General features: G+C 42.9%; 2 protein-coding genes across 2 annotated transcripts; both read right to left on the bottom strand.

Moving 5' to 3' along the window:
* Positions 1-1,817: 1,817 nt before the first annotated feature.
* On the bottom strand, positions 1,818-2,909 carry LOC138789250 (3-galactosyl-N-acetylglucosaminide 4-alpha-L-fucosyltransferase FUT3-like). Its single transcript, XM_069967851.1, has one exon. It carries the CDS (start codon positions 2,907-2,909, stop codon positions 1,818-1,820), a length of 1,092 nt encoding a protein of 363 aa, XP_069823952.1.
* Positions 2,910-8,757: 5,848 nt separating this feature from the next.
* On the bottom strand, positions 8,758-9,834 carry LOC138789248 (3-galactosyl-N-acetylglucosaminide 4-alpha-L-fucosyltransferase FUT3-like). Its single transcript, XM_069967850.1, has one exon. It carries the CDS (start codon positions 9,832-9,834, stop codon positions 8,758-8,760), a length of 1,077 nt encoding a protein of 358 aa, XP_069823951.1.
* Between the last annotated feature and the right edge of the window lie 1,946 nt (positions 9,835-11,780).

Below are 11,780 nucleotides of genomic sequence, written 5' to 3'. Positions count from 1 at the left end.
TTCACCAACAGCTCTCAGGGAAAAATGGCCGCTCTCTCCTTGACAACCAAAAGACCGTTAGTGATGTCACAGACATGTGACCAGTCACTTGTACTTAATGTTAATGCTCAACAGTGGCATCTTGTGGCCAAAATAAAGAATTGTAGGTACAGTTACAATGACATCTCTTACACATGCACACTCATATAGACAGATCATACATGCACACTCATATAGACAGCTCATACATGCACACTTATTTAGACAACTCATACAGGGGGAGGGTCTTCTGACAGCGAGTCTCCTGACATCTGCTCTCGGCACTCCACAGCTACCCTCGGATCCGTCCTCATGCAGTTCCCTGCTCAGGCTCCAGTAGCCGCTGACCATACCAAAGCTGCTGAAGATCATCATCATACACCTCAGCTACTGTAGAACCCCATACTATTCACCTCAGCTTTCGTTGCAGATCTTCATCATATATACCTCAGCTGCTGCAGTACATCCTACTACACACCTTACCTGCTGCAGAATCTCATCATAAACAACAGCAGCTGCAGAACCCCATACCACATACGCCAGCTGCTGAACCCAATACAACACCTCAGCTGCTGCAGAATCCCATACAACACCTCAGCTGCTGCAGAACCTCATACAACATCGCAGCTGCTGCAGAACCTCATACAACACCGCAGCTGCTGCAGAACCTCATACTACAACTCAGCTGCTGCAGAACCTTATACCACACACCACAGCTGCTGCAGGGCTTCAAAACAGGGCTAGACAAGTTCTTAGACCAAAATAATATAGATGCATATGTATAGAACCTATCACCCCTCCCCCTTCCCTGTATCCATCCCCTCCTTGGTTGAACTTGATGGACATGTGTCTTTTTTCAACCGTATTAACTATGTAACTATGTAACCCCATACTACATCTCAGCTGCTGCAGAACTTCCATACTACACCTCAGCTGCTGCTAATTGTCTGGGAGTTGGAATGAAAATCTTTGCCAGGTCATATATAAAACCCATCTATATTGTGTGAGCCTTGCAGATGAAGTGTAGCCATTGGTAGTGTCCTGACATTTGGAGGAAGGGGTTAACACACTGACAGCTTTTATCTTTATTACTCAGGTCAGTGTGACACTTTTTCGCCTCCCCTATCCACTATCTCTCCATGCTGATCTACCCCTGTCCCAGCATCAACTACTGTACCTTTCTGAGCCTCCCCTCCCCCTCCTCCTGCACAGAGCTGAGCCCCACCTGTCCGGACTCCATATCAGATCAATCACAGCCCACGCAGGAGAAGAGGTAGAGCACCTACCTACTGGGGTTAGTGCTGTGCACAGTGCACCTTGTCTGGGGACTCCGGAATGATGGTGCCTGGCTCCCTCTACAAATCCATGTGTACTGTGAGCTGGCAGGTAAGCTCTCAGCTACATTGTAGCAGACCGGACGGAAGACGTCTATTGAGGTCTATGTACAAGGACTGTCATAAAGCAACTGTGTATGTGTCGTGCAGTACCCATTACACAGATGCTTATTGCAAATGGCAGTCCCTAGTGCAGCACATTACTGTTAATTTTACAAAACACAAAAAGAGAAATCAAAGTCTATTTTTAAAGATATTAATTAAATGAAACAAAAGTAATAATAAAAAATAAAAAAGTGAAACTTTTTCTTTAACTAGTCAAGTGGGAGTTGTCACAACTCATGCTGGCCATGCCCTCCTCCGTCCCAGACAGGATTTAAGAATATTCGTAACTTCCCTTTTAAACAGGTGAACTTTCCATTGTTATTTTTTACACTTCTGAACAGCCCCTTACGATCGCCATAGTTATTTAAACCATTCAGCAATACTTGGAATTGTTCTATACAATGGGGCTTCTTTAAGAGTTTTACATACTTTACAATAATCAGTGATCCACATTTTCCTGTCTTTTACTGGCTGATAGGTATTACGCCAGTTAAAATACTGCTCGTATTTTTCATCATCTCTGTCCAGGCTAAGAAGGTAAGAGGCTAATTCTTGAGCACTAGAAAAATCATGTATATGAATAAAGGAATCGGGTGGGATAAAACGCTCATAATTTTTACGTGGAGGACCCATTACAACTGGGACAGTCCCTGAAAGGAGTGCATTGGACCAGAGTTTTTCCGTTATATAGTCTTCATGAATTGAATTCTCAAAAGACAGGTAGAATTTATATTGGGAGAAAGTACGAAGTTGAGAATAACTTTTTGGAAGTGGTAAATGCTGTTTTCCATAGATGTCTATTTGGATGTGTGGTTTTAACTCCTCATAATACTGGAATCTCCTGAGTTGTGTTTTCCAGTTACTTACTGCCCAAGTAACCAACCGGGTCTTCTGAGGAATGGTAAAGTTCTCCTTTTCATCACGCTTTTCCAGCCAGCCATAGGGAGAGAAGATATCAGAATCCACCCTGTAGGACATGGTCATGTTTATGATATTGTCCATCATGGTTAGGTTTCTGATATTTGATGGAGACTCCAGGTTAAACCAAATCCAGAACTGGTTTTGAGGCCTTGGCGTAGGTGGTAATAGAGACAAGGACGCAGATACATCTCTGTGGTTAATAACAACAGCATCTGCCATTGAATACATACTACGATCCACAGTAAAGAAGCAACCAGATGAATCAATTGATGGTGGACATTGATTATGAGGAAAAATATGCCCTGAAGGCCATGTCCAAAGAAGGATAATCCACGAAGACTGTTCTTGTGGAGCTGTTGTTGAGTAGTTTTTTGGTAGGATCTTTGTACAATTTGATGCAATCTCCTGCTTTAAAGGAACAGGTACTTTTTCACCATAGTAATATGAGCATAATAAAAAGATAACACAACTGTGTATAAGGAGAAAAAGAATGGACCAACTTATTTTTGGTGAATGGCTTGGCCAAACCATTGCAAAAGGATAGAGTGAATATCCAGGGAAGTCACAAAGTACTTCTTTTTTCAGTTTTTGAGCCTACAGTTGTGCTTAAAAAAGAAAAGAAAAAATGTTACACATCAAAAATAGAGAAAAGGCGGCCGATTTTGCTATTTAAAATAACATCCGTTTATTCAGCGATATAACTGACTGAAATGCAATGCATTGCAGTCAATGCACACAATGTACACAATGTATTAAATAATGGACGATCAGGCCAAATTATTTTCAGACATCTTTTTAAAACAGCTGACATTTTTATTAGTTGTTCACATAGTTTTTCTTTTGTCACCATTCTTTCTCTGTTGAATGCAGCACCCAAAGGCCAATTATTAACCCAAACTAGAATATTGTACTAACAGCCGTCATTGCACGAGAAGGCTAAACAGTTAAATGACGTCTGCTATTTTAGACTTAAAATGATGAACGTCATTTTAAACAGAGCTTAAAAGACGTTGAGTGAACATAGCCATAGGCTTATAAAAAAAATATTCCTTTTTTTTATATTGTTTGCTTGCTTGTTTGTCAGCTTATCGCCAGCCCTATTACACAGGATCGATATCAGCCAATAATTGCTACTTCTAAGAGGACCTTTGGCTTCAGACTATGTTTGCTTTAGTGTTTATGTGCGTAGGGGAATCGGGAAAAGAAGCTTGTTCTTGGTTGAAAAGAAAAAGACCTTTTGGGCTTTTAAATGTAATAAACCATAAAAAGGGTTTAAATTTGGTATCGCCACTAGCTTACCGATTTATTGAATAACGTTACCATGTTTTATTATATAAGAATGAAATAAAAAGCGATTAGAGGGACACATATGCCCAAAAATGGCATCAATAAAAGTGTCAACCTGTAACACAAACATATTTTGGCACCCCAAGGCCTCTACATATTTATATGAGATTTTAGCAAAATATCCTAAATAATAGGAGGCCCCAAAATCCACTAGGCAATTTTTCATGCCTGACACCTGTGGTTGAGACACATAGTGGTCTAGGGCTGTTCAGCCAATCCATGGCTGTTGCGGGACAGTGCAGCGATTGGCTGAGCGTCTTTGTTATTTTTACCGGCCCAGCATAGTAGTAGGCAAAGATAGTTGGCACTACATTCTCACAGTGGAATTAAAAAGTGCTGCGTGAATGCAGGGCTATAGACTCTGTACTGTAGATACTGTGTGTGAACATAGGCTATGTTTCATTGCAATTAGCGTCCGTCCAAAAGACAACGGTATGGGAACATAATCTTGGGGGTGGAACTCTGGAACTCTCTGCGAAAATTTTCTTTGGGCGCTTCTTCCCCCAACTCAAAAAAAAAGAAAGGCAGTCCAGAAAGTGACAGATAACTGTATTAAAGTCAATACAATGCACAGTGTATTAAATTATTTGCAGGCATTTTTTAGTACACAATGCACATTATTTTTAGTTGTTCAGACACACATTTTTTTAACAGTTTTTTCACCGTCTTTGCTACTTAATGGACTTTCAAAGAAGAACCACAACCAAAAGGGCCTGAACTGGAACAATATACCAACAGCCGTCATTGTAATGGGCTCCCAAAATGCGAAATAATTACGTAATTTGGAATTCAAAATAACTAAGTTCATTTAAAAAAATAAAAAATGGAAAGAAAAAATGTCAGTCAGTACTGAATAATGCTCCCATACTGTTACTGAATTCAAGGCATCATACGAAGACCTACATTACCCCCATACAGTGACCATATAGTGATTACAGTACAGTAACATCTAGTGACTCACAGGAAGCAACTCTGATTGGAGGCAGGGCCGGCCTTAGGGGTGTGCGAGCAGTGCGGCTGCACAGGGCGCTGTGCACTCCCAGCAGGAAGGGGGGGGGGGGGGCACCTGCTTCCCCCTGAGACCATAAATTGCCGGCACAGCGGCCTTGCTGAGTGTCAGCAAGGAGAAGCCTTCTCTCCCCCAGTCATGTGACTGCAGCCTGGCCCCCTCCCCTGCCCCCCACAGCGTCTCCCGGCTCACAGATGCCCCCAACCCCCGCCCCCTCTCCCTCCGGAGAGAGACATTAGCAATGTGATCCTCTGCTCTGCTCTACCTCCTCCTCATGGACATCGTCCACTGATCCTTCTGTGTGAGTATATGTATGTGTCTGTGTGTATGTCTGTGTGTTAGTGGAGTGTGTGTGGGGAATACAACAACAACTCCCAGCATGCTCCTGTGTGGTGTGTATGGAATACAACAACTCCCAGGATGCTCCTGTGTGGTGTGTGTGGAATACAACAACTCCCAGCATGCTCCTGTGTGGTGTGTGTGGAATACAACAACTCCCAGCATGCTCATATGTGGCTGTGTGTGGAATACAACAACTCCCAGCATGCTCATATGTGGCTGTGTGTGGAATACAACAACTCCCAGCATGCTCATATGTGGCTGTGTGTGGAATACAACAACTCCCAGCATGCTCCTGTGTGGTGTGTGTGGAATACAACTACTCCCAGCATGCTCCTGTGTGGTGTGTGTGGAATACAACTACTCCCAGCATGCTCCTGTGTGGTGTGTGTGGAATACAACAACTCCCAGCTTGCTCCTGTGTGGTGTGTATGTGTGTCTGTTTGTGGGATATATGTACTATGTGTCTGTATGTGTCTGTGTAAGCAGTATATACACAGGGAAGATTTATCAAACGGTGTAAAGTGAAACTGGCTCAGTTGCCCCTAGCAACCAATCAGATTCCACCTTTCATTTCCCAAAGAGTCTGTGAGGAATGAAAGGTTGAATCTGATTGGTTGTCGGGGGCGACTGAGCCAGTTTCACTTTACACCATGTTTGATGAATCTCCCCCGTGTCTGTATGTGTATATGTGATTGTATCTGTTTGTGTAAGCAGTATATACAGTGTGTGTCTCCAAGAGATAGGGCTTGGGATGGGCTACAATCAGCCGGGAGGGGGGCGCAAAAAGAATATTCTGCCAGCCAGGCCAGCCCTGCTCTCACATGTGTATGGTGTATTAGGAACATATAACATACACACTTCCTTCTCTTCTCCTGTCTCCTTATCTGCAGCTTATTACAGCTGCAGCTTATTACAGCAAGTCAGGTTTAACCCTTTGACTGCTTTTCTCCAGATACATTAATAGCAGAAGAGCAGTAGAAGTAACAGAAGGGTTAAACCTGACTTACTGTAATAAATAAAGAGTTACAGATAAGAGACAGAACAACCTGCCAGGCTGCTGGGCCAGCTCGCAACTGCGATCTCTGCGACCACTGTAGCTACGCCACACTCTTATGGCTTATATCTGTCCTTATAATATCTATATGAAATCATCAAAAATATCTACTGTATGTCAAACCTTGTGAGGTTTTGCCACAAACATATATATACACCTACAAAAAAAAAAAAAAAAAACCACCAAAAATATCAAAACCAAGACAGTTATTAAATAATTGATGTATTTTATTTAAACACAACCAATAATCCCATAAAAAACATATACACTAATGACAAATTAAAAAACAATGGGAGGAGTCAGGAACATGATGGTATATTCGGGGTTCTAATAGATCCCATGGGGCATACATCCAGCAAATAATAACCTACACAATTTAAAGATGTAACCAGCAATTGATGAACAGCTGTTGCACACCTCCTAGCCCTGGCTACTGAACAGACGAATATGAGGGACAGTGTACTTTTAAAAAACAAAAAAGTATCAAATAGATGCAAATTAGGGATGATCCGAACCTGCCGAGGTTCGGGTTCATACGAACCCGAACTCTCAGCAATGATTCCCGATGTCTGCCCGCTCCATGGAGAAGGTGGATACAGTAGTATGACAGCCTGGAAAACAGGGATACAGCCATAGCCATAGGCTGGGTTCACACTACGTATATTTCAGTCAGTATTGTGGTCCTCATATTGCAACCAAAACCAGAAGTGGATTAAAAACACAGAAAGGCTCTGTTCACATAATGGTGAAACTGAGTGAATGGCCGCCATATAACAGTAAATAACGGCCATTATTTCAATATAACAGCCGTTGTTTTAAAATAACAGCAAATATTTGCCATTAAATGGCGGCCATCCACTCAATTTAAACATTGTGTGAACAGATCCTTTCTGTGTTTTTAATCCACTCCTGGTTTTGGTTGCAATATGAGGACCACAATACTGACTGAAATATACGTAGTGTGAACCCAGCCTAGGCTGTATCCCAGTTTTCCAGGCGGTCTGATGCCAAGTGTTCGGGTTCATACGAACCCGAACCTTGGCAGGTTCGGACCATCAGAGAAGGGCATCTTTGGATAAATTTTTATTTTTTTGTCACAGTGAAGGAAATTTTACTTTCCATATATCCATTATAGTAATTACATGATAACCGTCATAAATAGGTCAAGACAAAAACACAGAATCATTGCAATTGCAAGACTTTGTATTATATCTTGCAAATCTTATATCAGATTTACACAATGCTGTGTGGATGAAGTCTTTGCAATCGTGCACTAAGTAAAATTAGCTTAGATCAGCGATCCCATCAAATGCAGATCTGGGAAGTAGTCTGGGAGTAGGCCCAGTCGCATTTAGTAACATTAGCCATGCCCTCTTCCCTCCGAGGCAGGAATGATTGACAAGCTGAGTGCAGGGGATGCCCAGTACTCCGCTTGTTAATCAGCCCTGACTTGGAAGACGAAGGCCATGGTCATCTGGACTAAACAGGTGCGGCTGCACTTACACCAACATGACCACTTAGAGGGAATTAGGCAACATTTAACCGTTTCGTAGTGTGCCAGTAATTGCAGACCTGCACTTTAAAGCTGATATGCCGCAGTAGCAGAGGACCGCAGTAATACATAGCCATTAGTTTAACCCCTCTCTGCCCCCGCATGGTCTGTAAAATCACTAAATGCTCTTATGCAAATTACTAGCATAAGAGCATTTAGGACGTTACTCTGGGCTGGAGAGCACCGCTGCACCCCGCCCTGCCCACTATGCATATTCATAACTGCATAGTGGGCTGTATACACTGCGGCTGCTTCCCGCGCATTTGTAAATCCCCTGGGCTGCCGCCGATCCTCCCGGAGGTGCCTCATGACGCAAGTATAAAGTCTATACTTACATCCTGAGGGACCTCCTGGGAGGATCAGGGGCCACCTGGGGGGGGGGGGGGTGCTTCCCTGTGCAGCAGCAGTGTATAGAGCCCATTATGCAGTTATGAATATGCATGGTGGGCAGGACAGGAGGGGGGGGGGGCTGGGCGGGGCGCGGTGATGATCTCCGGCCCCCGAGCAATGCCCTAAATGCTCTTATACTAGTAATTTGCATAAGAGCATTTAGTGATTTTACAGACAATGCGGGGGAGGACAGGGCTTAAAGTAATGGCTATGTACTACTGACAAACAGCTATTGCGGCATATCAGCAGGTTCTCTGGGAAGAACTGCTGATAGTGCCGCTTCAAATAGGCTCATTCACACATTCCGTGTATCTATGGGATCACTAGTGTGTAGAGGGTGGGACAGCCTACAGAACATGTGAATGAGGCCTTACCATATTGCATGAGCGTTCTTCTAAGTTGATTTCTCACTAAGTGCAGCATTGCACCTACACAGCATCGGACACTGGGGGCATATGGTGGGCCACAAAACACCTGACAAGTTTCTTTCTGAAATGGCTATTATATCACATTTCCAACGTTCCTCCTAACAACCCCCCCCCCCCCCCCCCCCCCCCCCCGCATGCCCATTCTCCCATAGGAAAAAGGGGCAAATCTGAACCTTCTCCTTGGTATATGCCAAGGACACAGGCTTCGTAAATATCCCCCATGGTGTGTGAACATAGCAATAAACTTTGAGCATCAGTTATTTGAACCATTCAGCAATACTTGGAATTGTTCTATACAATGGGGCTTCTTTAAGCGTTTTACATACTTTACAATAATCAGTGATCCACATTTTCCTGTCTTTTACTGGCTGATAGGTATTACGCCAGTTAAAATACTGCTCGTATTTTTCATCATCTCCGTCCAGGCTAAGAAGGTAAGAGGCTAATTCTTGAGCACTAGAAAAATCATCTACATGAATGAAGGAATCGGGTGGGATAAAACGCTCATAATTTTTACGTGGAGGACCCATTACAACTGGGACAGTCCCTGAAAGGAATGCATTGGACCAGAGTTTTTCCGTTATATAGTCTTCATGAATTGAATTCTCAAAAGACAGGTAGAATTTATATTGGGAGAAAGTACGAAGCTGTGAATAACTTTTTGGAAGTGGCAAATGCTGTTTTCCATAGATGTCTATTTGGATGTGTGGTTTTAACTCCTCATAATACTGGAATCTCCTGAGTTGTGTTTTCCAGTTACTTACTGCCCAAGCAACCAACCGGGTCTTCTGAGGAATGGTAAAGTTCTCCTTTTCATCACGCTTTTCCAGCCAACCATAGGGAGAGAAGATATCAGAATCCACCCTGTAGGACATGGTCATGTTTATGATATTGTCCATCATGGTTAGGTTTTGGGTATTTGATGGAGACTCCAGGTTAAACCAAATCCAGAACTGTTTGGAAGGCCTTGGCGTAGGTGGTAATAGAGACAAGGACCAAGATACATCTCTGTGATGAATAACAACAGCATCTGACATTGAATACATACTACGATCCACAGTAAAGAAGCAACCAGATGAATCAATTGATGGTGGACATTGATTTAGGGAGAAATTACGTCCTGCAGGCCATGTCCAAAGAAGGATAATCCACGAGGACTGTTCTTGTGGAGCTGTTGTTGAGTAGTTTTGTGGTAGGATTACTTCAGGGGGGATTGTACAATTTAGTGCAAAGTTTTGCTTTGAAGAAACAGATCCTCTCTCACCATGGTAATATGTTAATAGTAAAAAGATAACATAACTGTTCATAAGGAAAAAGAAGATGGACCAACTCATTTTTGGTGAACGTATTGAACAAGCCATTACAGAAGTATAGAGAGAATATCCAGGAAGGTCACAAAAGACTCTTAGGATGTGTGAAGTACTTTGTGCTTCAGTTTAAGCCCACAGTGATACTTAAAAAAAAAAAAAAAAATTAAGTTAGATTACTTTGATTCTGTTAAATTGCAATGGTCTTTAATTAACTGAGCAATACTAATAATTATAAGAAAAAAGCAGCCTGATGCTATGTTAACATGACAGGATTTTGCGCCAGTCATTGCGGACGACTGTCAAAAAGATGTATGTTATTTATCATTGATGGCCATTTATAATGATTATGATCTGTAAAATCCTGTCACGTGAACATAGCCAATAGACACATAGCAAAAGTATCCCATATTCTTTAGACTCATATTGTATGTTCACTTTATGCTGGCCACATATTACAAAGAAATAAAAGCACATTAAACATATATTTTTAAGAATTTTCTGTAAATTTTTTTCCCATTTTACTACCATAAATATTGAATAACCTTGCATTTTCATTACCACCACTAGGCTTGAAACTAAGCTGAGACTTCTGTTCTATCTGTGGTGATAAGAAGGAGGCTGATGTAGGCTATGTTCACACATAGTATTTCCGTTTAGTATTTTGGTCAGTCTTTTTTCAACCAAAAGCAGGAGTAGGCAAAAGAAGGGTCCGTGGAGTCTCAGTTACGAGTCTCAAAACACGGGAATAGCCAGATATCACTCCAGGGGAGGGAAGCCTATTGCCAAGGGGGTACCTCCCAGTGGGGAGATCACCAAACCACCCTGATACGTAGCCCCTTAAGTCCCACTCGGTTGCGAGTATTGGAACATAAATAGGGAAATACCAGGGTGGTCCCTTATACGTCAAAGTCTAACTCTGTGGAGAGTGTTGCGACATGACAAGGGTTTACCAAGGCAGGCATCCATCCACAGACGATCGTTTCGGGGTAGTTACCCCTCGTCAGTGTGGAGTAGGATTCTGGCTAACAGGGGCAATGAAAAATAGACCAACAAAACACAGCAATCGCTGAACTCAGGGAGACCAGCGACAAAAAAAATCAGATGGAGTACTCACTAAAGAGTCTCCACTGATGCATTGCCCCCTATAAATTTAAATATGCAAAAGAAGGGTCCGTGGAGTCTCAGTTACGAGTCTCAAAACACGGGAATAGCCAGATATCCCTCCAGGGGAGGGAAGCCTATTGCCAAGGGGGTACCTCCCAGTGGGGAGATCACCAAACCACCCTGATACGTAGCCCCTTAAGTCCCACTCGGTTGCGAGTATTGGAACATAAATAGGTGGTTTGGTGATCTCCCCACCTCTCCGGGTGCCTCATGTAGCCCGGGAACCCGGCTATTAAAGGGCACTGTCCGATCGCCGTGCCCGCTAATAAGGTAATCGGAGGCAGCTGTCAAAGTTGACAGCTGCCTTCGATTACCGGACGCAGCACTTCCCTGGTGTCTAGTGGGGGAGATCGCTCCTCCGGGACGTTGTCCCGGAGGAGCGATCTCCGTGTGTTGTGTCAAGACGGCGCCGACCCCTGCTCGGCACTCGTTTGTTTTCGGCTGCAGCAGCCGAAAGCAAACGATTGCCAATCTCATTGATCTTTGCTGTATAAGTATACAGCAAAGATCTCAATGAGAGATCAAAGTGTATATACTAGAAGTCCCCCAGGGGGGCTTCTAGTATATGTGTAAAAAAATAAAGTAAAGTGTTGTTATCAATAAAAAGCCCCCTCCCCTAATAAAAGTCTGAATCACCCCCCTTTTCCCAGGTTATAAATAAAAATAAATAAACATGTTTGCTATTGCCGCGTGCGTAATCGCCCAAACTATTAATCACATTCCTGATCTCGCACGGTAAACGACGTAAGTGCAAAAAAATCCCAAAGTGCAAAATTGTGCATTTTTGGTTGCTTCAAAACCAGAAA

The sequence above is a fragment of the Dendropsophus ebraccatus genome, chromosome 4 (assembly GCF_027789765.1).
Source record: "Dendropsophus ebraccatus isolate aDenEbr1 chromosome 4, aDenEbr1.pat, whole genome shotgun sequence".
NCBI lineage: Eukaryota > Metazoa > Chordata > Amphibia > Anura > Hylidae > Dendropsophus > Dendropsophus ebraccatus.
Note: the sequence above shows the minus strand (reverse complement) of the source record. Positions and strands in the feature narration are given on the sequence as shown.